We start from the raw sequence: 21,861 nt of genomic DNA, 5'->3' as shown, positions 1-21,861 counted from the left end.
GGTAGCGGCAGCTCTACCTACCCCTGCTACTGGTCCACTCCACCATTTCCAACCAGGCGACTTTGTGCTGGTCAAGGACTTCCGGAGAAAGAGCTGGAGATCCAGCCGTTGGCAAGGTCCCTACCAGGTGCTTCTCGTCACCCAGACAGCGGTCAAGGTCGCCGAGAGAGCCACGTGGGTCCACGCCAGCCACTGCAAAGCTGTCATCTCCGCCCCAGTCTAGCCGGTCCAGTAGAAACAGACGACGACAAGTGACGTGCCAAGTCACCACCAGCACCACACACGCAGCACATACACCCTAGTACCACACACAAGACTCATGGGCGACGGCCAGCTGTGCTTTTTCATATGCCTCTGGTTCCTCGTCTGTGCCGTCATGGTGTGGGGTTTAATTGACATGGTCATGAAGGCAAGGGCTCAGTCAGACTAGACACATCCACGAAGCAGACGGACGAGCCCCCACATAAACTGTTTGCCTGATCGCTGGCGAGTGATTGAAGATGGAACCCCTCGTACAAGAATTGGCTAACGCCCACCTGGAAAGACGACAACGCAACCGTGAGCAATGCAGAAACTGTTGGAGGGTCTGGACACTAGTAGAGTGGATCCTTTGCATATTCCTTATGGGTTTTGTGTTTGCCATAATCCTATACTTGATCCATGGTTAGTACACAACCCTCTAATCAAAGTCAAAGTAGCAAAAAGGTACGTTGGGGAATCCGGGAGAACCGTATGGTCAAAGGGGCTTATCAAAGCAGGGATTGGTAACATTACTCTGGGAGAAGGGGAAGATAGCACATTGCAGTTAGACCCATGTAACTACTTCCCTTGCCCCAACCCTAGGAAGCTGGGGCGGGCAGACGGCTACATCTGCTATGTAATAGATGGCAGTTACACTAGCACCATGTGAGCACATGGCGAACGCCACACTGCGCAATAAACTCCACCGAGATGATGACTAACTCCTTCGAATTGTACGACCCGGTGGCACGCGTTCACCCCAGCCGTCTAGAAAACCTTACCCATAGTGTCTGCATTAGTAGAAGGAAAAACCGCATAGGCTTACACCTTGGCACAACCACGGGTTGTACTCGTATCATAAAAAACACATGCGGCGCTGAAAAATTCAATCTCAAAGACTGTCTAGTAAAAGGATTTCCCGATAGAATCAATTCGTCCCAAGCATTCCCTAATGTCACGCATACCTCTCTTCTCCTAGCATGGCCTACCGATGCTGGGGCAGGGGCTCCGCAAGACTATGTGTGGCTGTGCGGAAACAAGTTGTATCAAGTCTTAGCACCCTTTTGGACGGGCACGTGCACCTTAGTGGATTTGACTCCAGCAATCACCGTTCTCGACTCATTGATGCATACTACACACCACTATCCAGAATTCAGACATCCCGACCACCATAGGGCTAAGAGGGCTTCAATGACATCTCACGGCGAGAAGGGTTTCAGCGGGGCGTTCCCCTGGTGGGGCTCCGTGAATAACGCTCATAATATAGACAAAATACACACACGATTGGAAAACCTCACTTTCGAAGTTACTCAAGGTTTTCAGGCACTGAATCCGTTTATGGTAGCAACTAGAAATATGCTAATGCAACATCAATTTGCTCTAGATATCCTGTTTGCCTCAAGAGGGGGCCTATGTCACGTTATTGGAGACTCTTGTTGCACATACATTCCAGACATATCAGAGAACATGACTCGCACCATACAACACCTTAACGCACTTCTGGCAGACATGAAGGCTGACGATGTGGACTACGACCCTATAGGCTGGGACTGGTGGTCCTGGCTCACATCGGGAGGGTGGGAAGGTTGGCTGGCCAGAATAGTCACGCCACTCCTCACCATCTTAGCCTTGCTCCTCTGTTGTACATGCTGTGTAGTTCCCCTCATGAAGAAATGTTTTTCTAGTATGATCTCCTCTGCATTCGTACAATACACCGCTCTACCTCAAACCATTGACAAAGTTACGACCAACCCAGATTCAGCCCCCACTGATTCCGACACTGAAGAGTCAGACACTGAACTGTACAATTGTGTGTAAAATTGCCATTCCCTCTTTTCAGTATTCTTTTGCTTTCTACATACGGAGTCTGTCCTCCACAAAAACAGCCACTTTCCATGATATGTTTATGATGTGTTTACTAAACCAGCGATGGAATGTATTCATTGATGTGTTATATCAGTCTATCCTGTCATTTGTTTTATTTTCTTGATTGATCAAATATGATCAAAAGGGGGGAATGTAGTGGCAATTTCTTATGTTACTTTATATGGTAAAGCCAAATGATTATATTATGCTTAGAAATTGTGTTGGAGCAACTCGACCTGTTGAACCACAAGGGAGCATCCCGCCAAGGTCGTACCTGAAGAATGCGGCCCTCCCTATGGGAGGATTGTAAGATAATAGTTTTCTGTAGTTGTCTTATCTTTTACTTCCTGCACAGCAATCAGTCCTCTATAAAACACACACACACATTATACCCTGTGTGCACTCCTGCAGACTACTCTATACTCTGTGAGACATGTACCTTCGAGGCGCCTCGAATAAAGATCTTAAAAGACAACGCTGCCTGCTTTCACCAGTTTATTATTGATTACTGTCATTGTACATCTTTACAGTGTTGACGAGTTTAAAATATCCACAACAACTTCCAGAAGATTAAATGCAAATATAATACAAAAAAAACGAATTTTCAGCGTTGATGTAACAACATTCATAATTAAGTAAACATAACTCCCTTTTCACCCCGGTTACATTTTCCATTTGCCCTGTACGATGGGTGCTGTAAGTGATGAAAGTGGGGGATGTTGGTTTATCAGGCGCCCGCAGCTCACATCCAAAGAGAGAGAGAGAGAGAGAGAGAGAGAGAGAGAGAGAAAGAAAGAGAGAGAGAGAGAGAGAGAGAGAGAGAGAGAGAGAGAGCACCGGTACCGGCTGGGATTTTTGTTAACTTCTGCTGCGCTAACGTAAGAAGCTGTTTCTACAATAATGTGGAGGGAGAGCTGTCCTGTCAGACTGAGAGGCTCAGTGAGGTAAAGGACTCTGAGGGTTTAGATAGTTCACTTTAGTCTAAGTTATCTCAGTGGGTCTCAAACGTTTTGATCACAGTTTATGTAAACAAATATTTCCATGGTACACCTTTATAATTATTAGGATAAATAAAAACAATACTGCGTGTTGCATACTATATATAGCTACAGTAGCCAAACATATTGGTTAAAACTGGAGAGATTTAAAAATATGCATAAATAAATATTAAATGGTAAAATAAGATATAAATGAACCACAAAAATAAAATAAGTTAGCCTACATGTATTTGTTATTGGCTATGGTAGGTTATTGGTTCTGTTCACATACTTATTTGATTAATAAAATGCAAACCGATCTTTTTCACATGGGTGTTCTAAGTTGCACCCCCTAGATCAGTCTCTTGTAATTGAAGCATTTTACTTTAAAATGTTAAAACAAATCTTCGCGGGGGGGCTCCCCCGGACCTCCCAAGTGGATGTGAAGTCCACCCCCCAATTAAAACATGTTCATACAATACTAAATACATTTGAAGCCTTTTATATAAGCTGTCCACCATGTCAATACGTTTATCTTTTTGTAGTGTATTGGTCATAGAGTTTTTTAATTGCCAGCTAAAATCTTGCGTAGGGCAGCAAATTGTTCAGAACTGGTGTCAACCCCACACCACCCCCCATTTGAAACATGTTCCCACGGCTATGGCTGTGTGCGTCACTCTTTAGTGTCCCCTGGTCTCCCAGCTGTGTGCGTCACTCTTTAGTGTCCCCTGGTCTCCCAGCTGTGTGCGTCACTCTTTAGTGTCCCCTGGTCTGTTCTCAGCTGTCAGAGTGCAGCAGGGAGCGGCTGGGGGTTAATCTTTAACTACGATATAAAGTCATATACAGTTTGAAGTGAGAGCTGCAGCGTCACACTGCTTCATCAGAGTGCTGGACACAGAGGACTGATGAAGAAGGATTTACTCCTGATGGAGCACATGGTCAGATCAGCAGGAAACTCTTCTTCTACACAGACCTGGTCCTCACAGCTGATGGAGCACATGGTCAGATCAGCAGGAAACTCTTCTTCTACACAGACCTGGTCCTCACAGCTGATGGAGTTCATGAGAAGAAACTGAGTAAGTGGGACTTTGATTCATTCAGTGTCTAATGTTTCAAACAGCTGCTCTTTGTGGGTTCATGTGTTCACCTCCTGTCTTTAGAATGACAGCACTCAGTTTATCTGACAACTGATGTTAGAAACTACAGCTCACTGTCTTTAAAGTCTACATGTAGAAACAGATGTTATTTCCTCATCACTAACAAATATAATGACATTAAAGTAATAATGAAGCCGTGTGTCTGTCTCCATCAGGTGGCTGCAGGTTATCACCAACATGGAAAGGTATCACACTCAACACTTCACATGATGTTTGAAACTGTTTCACCCTTCAACATGTTCTCTCTCACTGACTGGCTGTTGACTGTCTCTGCTCTTTCTCCTGAACATTGACTCATAATAAACCTGTAAATCTATAAAACACATTCAGATTGAATCCTGATACTGGACTGCAGTTTGGACTTTGATGCTTCTCTTATCTTACGAAGGCTCATATTCCATATTTATTGAGGCGTCTGTTGGTCAACGTGCTCTCATAGAAAGATCTCTGTTAATGAATAACTCAGAAACAACAAGGGATCTGAGGAGAAGTTAAGATGTCTTAAGGACTAGTTGCATGAATCTGGGGACTAGTTATAGGAATTTAGGGACTATTTGCAGAGCACAAGGGACTAGTTGCTGAGATATATATGAGCTACTTGAAGGGATCCAGAGACTAGTTGATGATATATTTTCCCCTGAGTTTTCAGCAGCATGACTCATAACAAACCTGTAAATCTATAAAACACATTCAGATTGAATCCTGATACTGGACTGCAGTTTGGACTTTGATACTTCTCTTATCTTATGAAGGCTCATATTTCATATTTATTGAGGCGTCTGTGGATCAAAGGGCTCTCATAGATAGATCTCTGTTAATTAATAACTCAGAAACAGTATATTATTGTTTTGATGGAAAAAATAGTCTTTGAAGTAAGAACCAATCAATGCAGAGAGATCTGAGGACTGGTTAAGAGGTCCAAGGACTAGTTCCAGAGATCTAGGGACTTGTTGCAAAGACTTGTTTCCCTACTTTTCCCCTGAACATTGACTCATAATGTTGATACTTCCCTTATCTTAAGAAGGTTCATATTTTATATTTATTGAGGCGTCTGTGGGATAAAGTGCTCTCATAAATAGAATGATCATTTCTACTCTGTTAATAGTAGTTGAACCTTTTCATATTTAAGTTTGTAGCAAGTACAGTGCTGCTGCTGGTGTGTGTGTGTGTGTGTGTGTGTGTGTGTGTGTGTGTGTGTGTGTGTGTGTGTGTGTGTGTGTGTGTGTGTGTGTGTGTGTGTGTGTGTGTGTGTGTGTGTGTGTGTGTGTGTGTGTGTGTGTGTGTGTGTGTGTGTGTGTGTGTGTGTGTGTGTGTGTGTGTGTGTGTGTGTGTGTGTGTGTGTGTGTGTGTGTGTGTGTGTGTGTGTGTGTGTATGTGTGTGTGGGGTTAAGATGTCTTGTTGCAAAGATCTGGGGACTATTTAAAGAGATCTAGGGACTACTTACAGAGGTCCGGGGACTTATTTTGGATCTCTAGGGATTCTTCGTAGATACCTGAGGACTAGTTGCAGATGTCAAGGCCAGAGTCACAGAGATCTAGGGACTAGATCCAGAAGTCTTTGGGACTAGTTGCAGAGACCACAGATCAAGAGAAATGGTGTTGGGAAGCTTATATTAGGTTTTACACAGACAGGAAGTATCATTCTGGACATAACCCGGACTCTGGGCCTTTCAGATGTGTTGAGTTCTAATCCATGGTCAACAGTATTAAACCATAGCACATCCAACTATAAACCAAATACAAGAAAACGAATAGGCTTAAAAATGTATACAAACATGTACAAGTTTGAATACAAATGATGAACATGATGTGTAAAAGACACGCATTAATGGCAGTTAAAGGACTTTTACTCTCCAAATCGACTGAAAGCAGAGGTCTAAATCTTGTATTGTCATACATTTCCCAAATTGGGATTCATAAAATACATCTTATCTCATCTTATCTTTTTCCTATCAGTTCCCAGCAACAGAAAGAAAGGTCGCCTGAACCCAGCTGTGTGTCCATGAAGAGTGATCAGTCAAAGGGTCATATGCCTGACTGCAAAGATAACCCCCCCTCTTTTAACCCAGAGTAAGTATATGAAGCCATTGATTTAACGGATGGGCTTGTTGTTGTCATCCTCAGTCAGATACTCATTTGGTCTTCCATCATTGAGAAATCAGAGGGTTTTTACTTTATTAGAACATGATTTCTGAATTATTGGCATAATATCTGACAATTCCCAAATTCTAAGCTAAACCATTGATCCAGTAAAGCCGCTGTGATTTCCCTCTGTTTATTGTGCGATACACAGGACATGTGTGTTCTTCACTGAGGCTTTCCTTCTCTCTGCCATGCAATTCATGGTAAACATCCACGCTGGAAATATGGGAAGTTTGGGTTGAACTTGGTAATGTGATTCATTTGGGGTAATTTGTAAGTTGCTTTCAACGTTAAAGTTTGCACAATAATCACAAGCGTCAATGCGTTAACATTAACAGCCCTTATTTTAATATTGTGTTATACAGACATGAAAATCTCGTAACTGTCCACGAGAAAGCTCAGTACACATTAATCACACTCAAAGCTCTGTGTGTGTTGTGTTACAGGCCAGAGCAGCAGCATGGACCTGGACCTGGACCTGGACCAGGACCTGGACCTGGACCTGGACCTGGACCTGGACCTGGACCTGGACCTGGACCTGGACCTGGACCTGGACCTGGACCTGGACCCAGCTGTGTGTCCATGAAGAGTGATCGATCGATGTACAAACCAATATATTTTAAAGGCCGCCCTTCAGAGACAGAGTAAGTGGACGTCATGTGACTTCATTATATCAGCAGCAGTAGAAAACTTGTTGTTACTGAAGAACAGAGACTTCTTGTTGAAGCTGAGGTAGGCTCAAACAGCCTGAAGCCAGTAACATTCGAGTTTAACGTGTGTGACGAAGGTAACTTTGTCACTGTGGACTGACGGCTTCGGGCCTTGTAACTCAGCACTTTAGTGAACAGTTTGCACTTTATTAGCGTGATTCCACAGTACAGTTGGCATTACAGATTTGCACATAATTTATACTAATTATCGAAGTAGTATTTATTAACTGATTAAACCGTATTGATTGGAATGTCGTCTGGCAGGTGCTGGTCGGGTCCTCGGCTCCGCCTGAAAAGATAGGGGAGTTAGCGAGATCGCAGAGAGTATTTATGCTGGTGTAACGATGACAGCGGTTGAGAAGAATCAGGGTGCAAATAATATGTTGAGGGTTTGAAAATCATGACGTTAAGTTGCATTAATTGTTAATTGTGTAAAGTTGACATATCACTTCCCCATGTCTGTGGCTGCTTATTGTGTGCACCGGGTGCCCTGTGTTGTCTCCTTCCCCCTCACCTGTGTCTTGTTAGTCTGTGTGTGTATTTAGGTGCTGTTTTCTTGTTGGGCTGGGAGTAGTGTGTGAGATTCATTTCATTTCATTTCAAACCTTTATTTAGACAGATTGGTCCCTTGAGATCATCGATCTCATTTACAAGGGAGACCTGCATCATTTAGTTCCACATGAAACATAAAAACAACATACAAACAAACAACAGAGGATATCATATTTACATATCAACATTTACAAATACCCAGAGTGTCAGAAAGCATTTCATTTAGACGAGCCTTAAATACATTCAGAGAAATAAAAATCCTCAATTTCAATTTAGCCTGTAGACTGAAATTGAAATTGAGCATTTTTAGATCTTTGTGGCTGCAGGATGTGTTCAAGGAGAACAGCAGGATTGAGGCTGTGAACTATTTGCACATGATTTTAATAAATGCCCACGTCGGGTTATATTTTTGGATGTTCTGCCTCTGCCTCCTTGCTTGGTCGGGCCGCTCAACGGTCAGCTTCACAACGTGTCAGACTGGTTCAATAAAAGAGACCATCTTTAAAATCGCAGATACATTAGTAGTTAACTATAATACTTAACAGAATGACGTCTACTTGCGTGTGAGATTAACACACACATAACGTCAACACTTGTAATGTTTTTATTATCCTGAATGGCAGAAGTCTGTTTCATTCTGCTGGTATATTGTAGCTGACTGAACCGAGATAAGAAAGTAATCATTGATATTTATCATTGCTAATATTCAAGTAGAGAACACTATAGGCAGACAGACAGATATATATACACAGAGGGCTCTTCACAAAGACAGAGCTGGGGAGGGCAGCAGCTGAACACAATCAGACTATCACACAAGCAGGAAATCACAAAGACAGGAAGTAAAACTGAAGGTACCTACTGTAACTCCAGCTTCTATGAGTATTGGCGAAGCCCTCTAAGGCTATCGCTATTGGGTAATCCCCCTGCGCCCCCACGCAGCACTGAAACACTTGTAGTCCACGCCCACCCGCAAGGTGAGCCGCACCCTCGGGCTCCCTTCCGGTATAAATAGGAAGGAGGCCCGACAATCTGCTCCCATAACAAATAACTTTTCTTCAGCTATTCGTGGAGCCAGTGGGGCCCCGCGCTTAGAGGGCTGCGCCATTTACTCATAGAAGCTGGGGTTACAGTAGATAACCTCAGTTCTGTTTCGTATATGGCTTCGCCCTCTAAGGCTATCGCTATTGGGTTAAGGGCGAAGCATGATGTAGTCTGCGCCCCACTGGGTTCAATCAATCAATCAATCAATGTTTATTTATATAGCCCAATATCACAAATGTTACATTTGTCTCAGTGGACTTCACAGTTTGTACAGAATATCAGTATGACAATACGACACCCTCTGTCCTTAGACCCTCACATCGTACAAGGAAAAACTTCCAGAGAAAACCCCACAGTTTAAAGGGAAAAATGGGAGAAACCTCAGGGAGAGCAACAGAGGAGGGATCCCTCTCCCAGGACGGACAGACGTGCAATAGATGCCGTGTGTAAATTGAAAAGATAATACATTTGCAACATAGGTAGTCCAAATGTTTTGAAATGCATGTGTGTATAATAAGAAGATGAATCCACGAGGATATCCATCCAGGACTTATGATCCAGGACCGCAGCCACGACTCAGAGAGAACGGCGCAAGGCAGCCGTGCGCGCCACTAGCAGGACAGAGGAGATGAGACGTGGCTTCTTTCTCCGACCTGTGAGGAGGGGGAAAGAAGCCATTCAGGGTGATCACTCTCCACTCTAACGAGCTTGTGATGACCTTTGGCATGAAGCCGGGTTAGGGCGTAAAACAGCTGAGCTGCATCTCCTTGGATCCGGAGGCCTGACGGAGCCCCAGAGAGAGCAGACACATCACTCACCCTTTAGCTGATAGAGCTTAAAGTAATACTACTATGGCTGATAACAGTTTAAGGGGAACCTGGTCTAAAGGTTCAAATGGGGCTTTGCTTAGTGCGCGTGACACAGGTCTGAGTCTCCGTACTCCTCCATAACACGCTGCTGCGCTCTGCGAGCCCCTCTGTTCAATTCTCCTGGAATATACATTGCTCTGATGAAAGCAACGTGTGAGCGCGCCCAGAACAGCAGCCGCCTGGCTGCGTTCAGAAGCTGCGCAGATCGTACTCCTCCCTGGAGATTGAGGCTGCTTCCAGAGCCGTGGCCTGTTGTCTGAGCGAATCAACACATCGATAGAACAGCAACGGGGCGACTCCCCCGTTCTTTTCCGAGATTTAGAAAAATAGCGGAGTAAAAACCGCGCAAGACTCTGTTCCTGGGAGGACAGGAGTGTTTCTTGTATCCCATGGAACTGCTGGGGGGGAGAGGCTTCTCTGTGAAGTGCCCTAATGGTCGTCATGGTGACGAGCCACGCCATCGCCGCCGCTGACCGTGAGGCAAAAGGGCTGCGAGGGAGTTTCCACACGCTGCCTTTCACTCCGTCTCTCATCATGAGGCGCGTACACGCCCAGGGGATGAGAGGTGTTTGCATGCTGTCCACACGAGGCGTTATAACGGTTCATGTATTATGACCGTGTGTAGGAGGCATATCTGGGACAGAGGAATACCGCCAGCTCTGCAGTTTATAGACCAATAGGTTAAAAGAGCAGGCTTCTGCAGCGAATGAACCACCTCTGGAGTGTACCCCTGTTGGAAGAGACCCAGGGGGATCATCACGTGACCAGCTGAGGCCAACGCCGAAGAGCTGCGTCACGGAGAGGGCTGTGTGGGTTGTGACACGCCGGAGGAGAGCTGTCAGTTCCTCCCCTCGCTGCCGCGAGAGTCGCGCTCTCATGCCGGCTGAGTTTAACTCCACTCCCAGATAAACGATTGTCTGAGAGGGAAGAGGACAGCTCTTCTTCCAATTTATTATGAAACCCAGGCTTTGACAGATGCGATACGAGATGTACCGTCTGTAAAGCGACTTCCTCCCTGGAGCGAGCCAGCAAATAGCAGGTCGTCCAGAGAAAACCACTCTCTCATCCCTCCTCTGTGTCGTGGCTCCAGCCTTCTCTACACAAAAATGCGAGGAGCCAGGAAATATCCGAACCGCAGACGATTGTCTGGTCTGATTGCGAACTCTGCAGGTTATTAACTGATAGGTTAAAACCAGCAGGCTTCTGCAGCGAGCCCTGCTGTCTACTAATCAACAGATTAGTGGCAGCCGGCTTAATTATCGGAGGCTCTGGCGGAGCAGACCAGGAGCGGGGGAGCCTCACTCCCCTTTGACTCGCCGCTGGGAGACCCTGTCTCTGGGGTGGCGGGGGAGCGGAGACGTGGGACGGAGCCCCTGCAGCCGCCGAAGGGCGAGTCTGACGCCGAGGCGGCTGCTGTGGGCGTTGGTAACGCTCAGCAGGCTGGAGCCAGCTGACATGCTCCCCTGGGAGACGGCGACGGACGCGCACAGAGTGAGCGCCGTGCTGGCCGCCTTGCTGATTTCCTCTGCCTCGGTGGTGACACAGTTACAGCGCGATGTTATTCGCCGCCGCGCTGTGGTGACGGAGAGGGGGAAAGCATGTTCGGCCGCCAAGCTGGCACACTGCTCCGACTATGTCTCCCCCATCCGGGGGAGAGTAGGGAGGGGAGAACCGAACGGTGAACCGTGGAGGGAGGCGGGGTAGGAGTTGTCGGACTCCTGCCCGGCACTCTGCCCCAGGGACACGAGGCCCCAGGCAGGATTCGCATACTGCTTTTATCTCTGCTGGTCATAACTCATTATGAACCCAGAGCCACATGAGGGACAATCTCTCACACCATTGTTACTCATGTTTACTCTGCAGTTGAAGTGTCTCTTGTGCTTCAGTAACGGTGTGCTGAAGAAAAGAGGGGAGCAGATTGTCGGGCCTCCTTCCTATTTATACCGGAAGGGAGCCCGAGGGTGGGGCCCACCTTGCGGGTGGGCGTGGACTACAAGTGTTTCAGTGCTGCGCGGGTGCGCAGGGGATTACCCAATAGCGATAGCCTTAGAGGGCGAAGCCATATACGAAATAGAACTAGACCCCAGGAGAAAAGGCATTTCAAAATAAAATAAGGAAAACAAAACAAAGATCATGCTCATCATAATGACGTCTCCAAGCGATTCTCTTAGATCTGAAGCTCTCTCCTAAATCCTGATGAATTCTCCTTCACACCTTTCCTTGAGCCCAAGACATTTGTCACAGAGGTTAAGGCAAAGTGTTCAGGAAGAGTTAGGACCGGACCTTTTTTGACAATTCTAGATTATTTCCTGTTTTCACCTCATGTTTCAGGGGGAAGCTGGAAGAACCTGAACCCAGCTGTGTGTCCATGAAGAGTGACCGGTCTATGGGTCTTCCTCTTAACTTCAAAGAAGGACAACACTCTGATGGTCAAAGGTGAAATTGATAGTTATTTGATGATAACCTTTACTTCTAAACCTGGTGCCCCGTGCCCAGGCAAACCCGTCCTTTCTCCTGATGCTCACACGTGCACTCAATCCACATTTCCAGCACCACTGAAGCATATGAAAACTGACCTGCATTGATTTTATGTTATTTTACTCAGTGGCTGTGGATAACGATATACATGTGCATAGTAAGACATGTATATCTACTTACGCATTTTATTTGTGATTCATTTTTATTTTAACAGATCAGCTTTTTTCAGTGGTTGACAAGTTTGGTATAATTCTACAGCAGAAAACCAAACTCTTTGGGATTAGCAGGAGAAGTAAACATGTACTGCTACAGGAAGTCGCTTCAAGGACCTTTACCGTGTGTGTGTCTCTGTATGGACGGAGACAATGTGAGTTATCTCTTCATGATTCCTCACAGAGAGGACCAGCAGAGCTCAGAGGTTCCCAGAGGTCAGTCTGCCCAGCAGCATCAGACACAGCTGGACTCCACATTTATGGTCTGTACATGAACTACAGCTACTTCACATCTGTTCTGCTCACAGTCAACTCCATGATGCACTTTGTAGATCAGTGGATGGTCAGTCTGTCCAACATGGATCTGATGTTTGGTGACTTTAGTTTGATTGTGTTGTTCATGTATTCTGTTCCAGCTGCTGGAGGACAACATCATCACTTTTGTGAAGAACGAGCTGAAGAAGATCCAGAAGGCTCTGAGTTCAGATTACCCAGAATGCTTAGAGAGTCAGAGGGAGGATGAGGAGGTGCTGGACGGTGAGGATGAAGAGCAGAGGAGGAGCAGCAGAGAGGCATTTCTGAACATCACACTGCACTTCCTGAGGAGCATGGAGCAGGAGGAGCTGGCTGACCGTCTGCAGAGCAGTAAGAGGGTTTCTATAGAGATTTAACAAGCTGGATAAATGTTGACTAAAGTCTCAAGAGATGGAACAAAGTATATTCAGATCCTCATTCTTTAAGGATGTATTTGACTCATTGATCTGATTTGTTGTGTGTTCATTCAGGAAGTCGTTCTGGAGTGTGTCAGCGTGAACTCAAGTCTAACCTGCAGGAGAGGTTCCAGTGTGTGTTTGAGGGCATTGCTAAAGCAGGAAACCCAACCCTTCTGAACCAGATCTACACAGACCTCTACATCACAGAGGGGGGGTCTGCAGAGGTCAATGCTGAACATGAGGTCAGACAGATTGAAACAGCATCCAGGAAACCAGACAGACCAGAAACACCCATCAGACAAGAAGACCTCTTTAAAGCCTCACCTAGAAGAGATGCACCAATCAGAGCAGTGCTGACAAAGGGCGTGGCTGGCATTGGGAAAACAGTCTTAACACAGAAGTTCACTCTGGACTGGGCTGAAGGCAAAGCCAACCAGGACATCCAGTTCATATTTCCATTCACCTTCAGAGAGCTGAATGTGGTGAGAGAGAACAAGTACAGCTTGGTGGAACTTGTTCATCACTTCTTCTCTGAAACCAGAGACGCAGGAATCTGCAGGTTTGATCAGTTCCCGGTTGTGTTCATCTTTGACGGTCTGGATGAGAGTCGACTTCCTCTGGACTTCCTCAACACTGAGATCCTGACTGATGTCACAGAGTCCACCTCAGTGGATGTGCTGCTGACAAACCTCATCAGGGGGAAGCTGCTTCCCTCTGCTCGCCTCTGGATAACCACACGACCTGCAGCAGCCAATCAGATCCCTCCTGAGTGTGTGGACATGGTGACAGAGGTCCGAGGGTTCACTGACCCACAGAAGGAGGAGTACTTCAGGAAGAGATTCAGAGATCAGGAGCAGGCCGGCACCATCATCTCCCACATCAAGACCTCACGAAGCCTCCACATCATGTGCCACATCCCAGTCTTCTGCTGGATCTCTGCTTCAGTTCTGGAGGAGGTGTTGAAAACCAGAGAGGGGGGAGAGCTGCCCAAGACCCTGACTGAGATGTACATCCACTTCCTGGTGGTTCAGTCCAAAGTGAAGAACATCAAGTATGATGGAGGAGCTGAGACAGATCCACACTGGAGTCCAGAGAGCAGGAAGATGATGGAGTCTCTGGGGAAACTGGCTTTTGAGCAGCTGCAGAAAGGCAACCTGATCTTCTATGAGTCCGACCTGACAGAGTGTGGCATCGATATCAGAGCAGCCTCAGTGTACTCAGGAGTGTTCACACAGGTCTTTAGAGAGGAGAGAGGACTGTACCAGAGGGACAAGGTGTTCTGCTTCGTCCATCTGAGCGTTCAGGAGTTTCTGGCTGCTCTTCATGTCCATCGGAAATGTATAAATTCTCGTGTCAACCTGCTGTCAGAAGAACCAACAACCTCCAGGCTGCCTAAAGTCTTCAGACCCAAACCTGAACTAACACATCTCTACCAGAGTGCTGTGGACCAGGCCTTACAGAGTCCAAACGGACACCTGGACTTGTTCCTCCGGTTCCTCCTGGGTCTTTCACTGGAGACCAATCAGAAACTCCTACGAGGTCTACTGACAGAAACAGGAAGTAGCTCAAAGACCAACAAGAAAACAGTCCAGTACATCAAGAAGAAGATGGATGAGGGTCTGTCTCCAGAGAGAAGCATCAACCTGTTCCACTGTCTGAATGAACTGAATGATGGTTCTCTAGTGGAGCAGATCCAACAGTCCCTGAGTTCAGGAAGTCTCTCCTCAGATAATCTGTCTCCTGCTCAGTGGTCAGCTCTGGTCTTCATCTTACTGTCATCAGGAGAAGATCTGGACGTGTTTGACCTGAAGAAATACTCTGCTTCAGAGAAGGCTCTTCTGAGGCTGCTGCCAGTGGTCAAAGCCTCCAGGAAGGCTCTGTGAGTACAGAGACATTCAAATATCATGAAGTAGTGGTGGTCTAATGGATAGTGAGGTGGGATGAAGATCGAAACGTTGTGAGTTCAATTCCCGCCAGGAACACCACCACTAGTGTGCCCTTGAGTAAGGCACTTAGTCCTTAGTTTCTCCAGGGAGAATGTCCCTGTAATTGTAAGTCGCTTTGGATAAAAGCGTCAGCTAAATGAAATGTAAAGTAAATATTATGCTCATCTTTTTAAAATATTGTTTGTACTTTCTTTATCAGACTGAGCGGCTGTAAGCTGTCAGAGAGAAGCTGTGCAGCTCTGTCCTCAGTCCTCAGCTCCCAGTCCTCTAGTCTGAGAGAGCTGGACCTGAGTAACAACGACCTGCAGGATTCAGGAGTGAAGCTGCTGTCTGCTGGACTGAAGAGTCCACACTGTACTCTGGAGACTCTCAGGTCAGGATTCATCAATATGTTGAGCTTCCTTTTGAATATGTATTGATATATTGGGCTGCTGTTGCCCAGAAGGGAAATAGGCGATAACCAAGGGGAGGGTTATTGATTCGATCCCCTCTCCCTGAGGTTAACATGTCAAAGTGTCCTTGGGAAAGATACTTGACCTCAAATTATTTTCTAGACATTGTATTGAAGTGTGTGTTAGTTGCTTCAGTAAAAGCCTAAGCTGAAATAACATGTATGATTACTGGATGAGTTTTCTAAGTTCACTGTACTCAAGTTATTTTTCAACCCAGTTGTGATCGTCAATTTCCAGACCCTATGTAACATAATATACTTTACAGTTTTTCAGTTTTGCCCAGGAAAACATGTTATATAAAAACATAGTCCACTTTAACTTTTGCCTCAATTTATTTTGTTGTCTCTTCAGATTGAGTGTCTGTAAGCTGTCAAAGAGAAGCTGTGCAGCTCTGTCCTCAGTCCTCAGCTCCCAGTCCTCTAGTCTGAGAGAGCTGGACCTGAGTAACAACGACCTGCAGGATTCAGGAGTGAAGCTGCTGTCTTCTGGACTGAAGAGTCCACACTGTGCTCTGGAGACTCTCAGGTCAGGATTCATCAACATGTTCAACCGATGGACTTTTTAATTCGTAACCATTTCAATGGTTTAATTCCTTCTTTTCTCTACCAAAATGATTTTGAAATAGTTATGTTCGTCAAACTCTCAGGTCAGGATTCATCAATATGTTGAGCTCCCTTTTGAATATGTATTGATATATTGGGCTGCTGTTGCCCAGAAGGGAAATAGGCAAGTACCAATGGGAGGGTTATTGATTTGATCCCCTCTCCATGAGGTTAACATGTCAAAGTGTCCTTGGGAAAGATACTTGACCTCAAATTATTTTCTAGACATTGTATTGAAGTGTTTGTTAGTTGCTTCAGTAAAAGCCTAAGCTGAAATAACATCTATGATTACTGGATGAGTTTTCTAAGTTCACTGTACTCAAGTTATTTTTCAACCCAGTTGTGATCGTCAATTTTCAGACCCTATGTAACATAATATACTTTACAGTTTTTCTGTTTTGCCCAGGAAAACATGTTATATAAAAACATAGTTCACTTTAACATTTGCTTCCATTTATTTTGTTGTCTCTTCAGACTGAGTGTCTGTAAGCTGTCAGAGAGAAGCTGTGCAGCTCTGTCCTCAGTCCTCAGCTCCCAGTCCTCTAGTCTGAGAGAGCTGGACCTGAGTAACAACGACCTGCAGGATTCAGGAGTGAAGCTGCTGTCTGCTGGACTGAAGAGTCCACACTGTACTCTGGAGACTCTCAGGTCAGGATAAATCAATATGTTGAGCTCCCTTTTTTGGATGTATTTAACTTACTATCGTAAATGAACTATTTTTAAACCCGTTAAATGATTCTTTGCTGTTGTGTTCAGGTGCAAATCTACACACTCTTCTCCCTTTCTACTTTTGACACATTTTTAACATTGGCTTTCAATCCACCATGTATGCAAAATGTTTGCCATCAGTTCAAATAATGTAGGACTCCTCGTATTTATGATTATAGGGTCTTAATATTTTGTTTTTGAATTTGTAAAAAGGAGTAAATGCCGAACTTTTAATTTAAATGTTTGTCTCCTCAGACTGAGTTATTGTGACCTGTCAGAGAGAAGCTGTGAAGCTCTGTCCTCAGTCCTCAGCTCCCAGTCCTCTAGTCTGAGAGAGCTGGACCTGAGTAACAACGACCTGCAGGATTCAGGAGTGAAGCTGCTGTCTGCTGGACTGGAGAGTCCTCACTGTGCTCTGGAGACTCTCAGGTCAGGTTTCTTATTTTATCTTAAATGATTGTCTCTCTCTCTCTCTCTCTGCTTATTTACAATCTCCTTCTTTCTCTTCCTGTTTTTAAATCAGTCAGGTAACCAAACACAAAGTCTTCTTTTGTATTAAACATTAATAAAATACAGTTGATGTAAAACACTCATCCTGTTACTGATTAATGCCATCGTGGAGAAGAGACATCATGAACATTGGCATCACAGATGTGAAGCAGTATTGAGTTGCACATTTTGAATAAGGAATAATATACGATAAGGCAGTCATTCATGAAAAAGAACACCCTGAAGTTATTGATTTTATGTTGTTGTTTATTATTTTCTCCTCAGACTGAGTGTCTGTAAGCTGTCAGAGAGAAGCTGTGCAGCTCTGTCCTCAGTCCTCAGCTCCCAGTCCTCTAGTCTGAGAGAGCTGGACCTGAGTAACAACGACCTGCAGGATTCAGGAGTGAAGCTGCTGTCTGCTGGACTGGAGAGTCCTCACTGTGCTCTGGAGACTCTCAGGTCAGGATTCATCAACATGTTAAACTTATAGCCAGTTCAATTGCGATGTACATTAATGATGGATACACTCATAACCTTTTGTTGCATCTGCTTCAATAACATTTGTTATTGTTTTTTGACTCACTCTTGTTTGAGTGTGTGTGTGTGTGTGTGTGTGTGTGTGTGTGTGTGTGTGTGTGTGTGTGTGTGTGTGTGTGTGTGTGTGTGTGTGTGTGTGTGTGTGTGTGTGTGTGTGTGTGTGTGTGTGTGTGTGTGTGTGTGTGTGTGTGTGTGTGTGTGTGTGTGTGTGTGTGTGTGTGTGTGTGTGTGTGTGTGTGTGTGTAGGCTGTCGTGCTGTATGGTCTCAGAGGAAGGCTGTGTTTCTCTGGCTTCAGCTCTGAGATCCAACCCCTCCCATCTGAGAGAGCTGGACCTGAGCTGCAATCATCCAGGAGACTCAGGAGAGAAGCTGCTGTCTGCTGGACTGGAGGGTCCTCTCTGGAGACTGGACACTCTCAGGTATTATAAACATATACAGTGAAGGAAATAAGTATTTGATCCCCTGCAGATTTTTTAAGTTTGCCCACACAATACATTAACAGTCTATCATTGTAATGGTAGGTTTATATAGACATTGAGAGTAAGAATATCAAAAAGAAAATCCAGAAATTGACATTATATAAAAGATAAAAATGTATTTCCATTTAACTGAGTGAAATAAGTATTTGATCCCTTTGCAACAAACAAGGATTCTGGCTCCCACAGACAAATAATTCATCTTCCTTTAAAAAAGTACTCCTAATCAACTTGTTACCTGTATAAAAGACACCTGTCCACAGAATCAATCAATCAGATTCCAATCTCTCCACCATGGGCGAGACTGTAGAGCTGTCTAAGGACCTCAGGGTGAGACTGTAGACCTGCACCAGGCTGGGATCGGCTACAAGACCACCGGAAAGCAGCTTGGTGAGAAGGAGACAACTCTTGGTGCCATTATTCAGAAGAATAATGTGTGTGTTTCTAAATGGAAGAAACACAAAATGAGCATCAATGGCCCTCGGTCTGGGCTCCACACAGGATCTGGCCCCGTGGGGTATTGATGATCATGAAAAAGGTGAGGGATCAGCCAAGAACTACACAGGAGGAACTTGTTAATGATCTCAAGGCAGCTGGGACCACAGTCACCAAGAAACCTATTGGTAACACACTACACCATAGTTGATCAAATCCTGCAGTGCCTGAAGGGCCCCTGCTCAAGAAGAACACGAGAGGCCGTCTGAAGTTTGACAACGAACATCTGAATGATTCAGAGAAGGCTTGGGAGAAGCGGATGAGCTCAGATGAGACTAAAATGTTGATCTTTGGCTTCAACTCGACACGCCGTGTTTGGAGGAAGAGAGATGCTGACTATAACCCCAGAACACCATCCGTCAGGCATGGAGGTGGAGACATTCTGCTTTGGGCTGTTTCTCTGCTGAGGGGACAGGAGGACTTCCCTGCATCGAGGAGAGGATGGACGGGGACATGTCCCGTGAGATCTTGGTCGATAGCCTCCTTCCCTCAGCCAGGACACTGACCATGGGTCATGGAGGGGTCTTCCAGCAGGACAAGGACCCTGAACATACGGCCAAGGCAACACAGGAGAGGCTAAAGAAGAAGCACCTTCAGGTGATGGAGGGTCCTAGCCAGTCTCTGGACCTTAATCCCATAGAAAATGTGTGGAGGGAGCTGAAGCTTCCAGATGCCAAGCATCAGCCTCAACACCTGAAGGATTTGGATCTTCAGAGAGGAGTGGACCAACATCCTTCCTGAGATGTGCACAGACCTGGAGACCAACTACAAGAAGCGTCTGACCTCTGTGTGACCTCTGTGTGTCCAACAAGGGTTTCTCCACCAAGTCCTAACACATGTTCTGCAAGGGGATCAAATACTTATTTCACTCAGTTAAATGCAAATACATTTGTATCTTTTATATAATGTACATTTCTGGATTTCCTTATTGATATTCTTTCTCTCACTGTTTATATAAACCTACCATTCAAATGACAGACTGGTCCTTTCTTTGTTGGTGAACTTACAAAGTCTGCAGGGATCAAATACGTATTTCCTCCACTGTGTGTATGCCAAGACAAAAACATTGAAGGGAACTAAAGACACGGGATAAGACTCAGGCAGCAGCTCTGTGTTTACAGAGAAGACACGACAACAAGAAATACATCTTTATCATTTTAGATTCTGATCTCCATTTTAATGCTCATTTTAATTTGCTGACCAAAAACTGCTTTTATCATTTTGGCAATAGAGTCAAAATCCATCCAACAACCTAAACACAGCAGAGATCATCCCACTCCTGATGGACCCCATCTGCACTGGCTCCTGTATCTGAATTGATTCTGAAGCGCTTCTCCTATTTTTAAAGCACTAAATGGCCCCTCCCTCTTTTAAACACAATGATGAACTATCAGATGTCCTGTGAATTCATCATAATAATAATAATAATAATAAATGGTATGGTCAAAGCACCTTTCATTGCTCAAAGCAAACCCAAAGTGCGTTGCATGAAAGATGCTTTTAAATAAAGTTCATTGATTTTCCTCTTCAGATTCCAGGTAAGAGAAACACTCATTGACTGCTGCTAGCAGATGCTGAGGGAACACTAACTGAACACTGATCAACTCTTACATCTTATTCTCTGAGAAATAATCATTGAAGTTAATGAGCTTTATTTATCGACTGATCTAAAATGATATCGTGAACATGTAGCTTCATCTGTGGAGAATAACAAAGCTCTGAGTTTGAGAGTGATGTAATGTCCATGTCTCCATGCTGCTCTGACCCCCCCCCCCCCCCCCCCCCCCCCCCCCCCCTTCTTTCAGGATGGAGCCTGCTGGAGTCCGATGGTTGAGACCCGGTCTGAGGAAGTGTGAGTGTGGTTTAATTTGATTCATGAAAACAAAGCAGCATCCATCTTCAAATGTAACCTTCATCATCAAAGTGTCAATAAATGAACAGCTGATAGATGAATAACTGCTGCTGTTCCTCTCCTCAGATTCCTGTGAACTCTCACTCGACACAAACACAGCACAGAGGAACCTCAAACTGTCTGAGGACAACAGGAAGGTGACATGTGTGAGAGAGGAGCAGCCATATCCTGATCATCCAGAGAGGTTTGATATCTGGTCTCAGCTGATGTGCAGAGAAGCTCTGACTGGTCTCTGTTACTGGGAGGTCAAGTGGAGAGGAGAGGTTTATATATCAGTGACTTACAGAGGAATCAGGAGGAGAGGAAAGAGAGAGGAATGTTTGTTTGGAAGGAATGATCAGTCCTGGAGTCTGAGCTGCTCTTATGGTCGTTACTCTGTCTGTCACAATAACACAGTAACACACACCTCCTCCTCCTCCTCCTCCTCCTCCTCCTCCTCCTCCTTCTCCTCCTCTGGTAGAGTAGCAGTGTATCTGGATCATCCTGCTGGCTCTCTCTCCTTCTACAGAGTCTCCTCTGACACACTGATCCACCTCCACACCTTCAGAACCACATTCCCTGAACCTCTCTATGCTGGCTTTGGGTTCACATTCAGCTCTGGTTCCTCAGCGTCTCTGGTTCCTCTGTAGGAGGAAGAGTCTCCTCCTGTTCCAGAGACTTCCTCCCTGCTGCCCAGAGAGTTCAGTCTGTTCAGGATCACAGCTGATGTTAGACCAACGTTGTTTAAAACATATATTTCCATCTATTTGTTTTTAACCGTGGTGTACTTGTTATGTGTTTTTACTTATTGTTCTTCTTTATTATTAACAATGTCTTCCTGCTTTGTTATATTTGAATATACAGTCTACTCTTTTCACTTTATCTGCACTATACATCTTTTGATGTAATAATGTAGATTTCCACTTTTCGGGACAAATAAAGGAATTCTGATTCTGAAAATATGCTTTTGCTTCAGATTCAATATCTTCACTGTGATTCAGGAAAGTGCAACAAACATCACTTCACACACAAATACAGATAGAAATCAAACACATGGAAATACAGAAAAATAAATAAGATTTAAAGAAAAGAAAACCTCTGGAGCGCTCTCTGAGCTTTCACTTAGTTTGAACAACAACACGTCTTTCTGTTGTGTTTGCAGTTTTTTTGGGCGAGAGATTTAGATTAACCGGAGGACGAATAAATAAATAATAATAATAATAATAATAATAATAATAATAATAATAATAATAATAATAATAAAAATGTTAATATTAATAATAATAATAATAATAATAATAATAATA

The 21,861-nt window shown here is 44.8% G+C and overlaps 2 protein-coding genes across 2 annotated transcripts; both read left to right on the top strand.

Annotated features, from left to right (window-relative positions):
• Positions 1–3,970: 3,970 nt before the first annotated feature.
• LOC307044689 (NACHT, LRR and PYD domains-containing protein 3-like) lies at positions 3,971–20,090 on the top strand. The gene is made up of 15 exons (XM_079689998.1): positions 3,971–4,159; positions 4,396–4,425; positions 6,197–6,310; positions 6,829–7,026; positions 11,886–11,990; positions 12,429–12,507; positions 12,661–12,889; positions 13,030–14,836; positions 15,103–15,276; positions 15,707–15,880; positions 16,432–16,605; positions 16,921–17,092; positions 17,189–17,217; positions 17,440–17,613; positions 17,938–20,090. The coding sequence occupies exons 2-15, from the start codon at positions 4,418–4,420 to the stop codon at positions 18,131–18,133; spliced, it is 3,633 nt and encodes a 1,210-aa protein (XP_079546124.1). The 5' UTR covers positions 3,971–4,159; positions 4,396–4,417; the 3' UTR covers positions 18,134–20,090.
• LOC307044688 (stonustoxin subunit beta-like) lies at positions 18,643–21,437 on the top strand (the record flags this gene model as incomplete). The annotated part of the gene is made up of 4 exons (XM_079689997.1): positions 18,643–18,706; positions 18,828–19,123; positions 20,195–20,201; positions 20,642–21,437. The coding sequence occupies 4 exons, from the start codon at positions 18,643–18,645 to the stop codon at positions 21,202–21,204; spliced, it is 930 nt and encodes a 309-aa protein (XP_079546123.1). The 3' UTR covers positions 21,205–21,437.
• Between the last annotated feature and the right edge of the window lie 424 nt (positions 21,438–21,861).

The sequence above is a fragment of the Notothenia rossii genome (genome assembly GCF_949606895.1).
Source record: "Notothenia rossii genome assembly, chromosome: 6".
NCBI classification, from domain to species: domain Eukaryota; kingdom Metazoa; phylum Chordata; class Actinopteri; order Perciformes; family Nototheniidae; genus Notothenia; species Notothenia rossii.
This window is presented reverse-complemented; position numbering and strand designations above follow the sequence as displayed.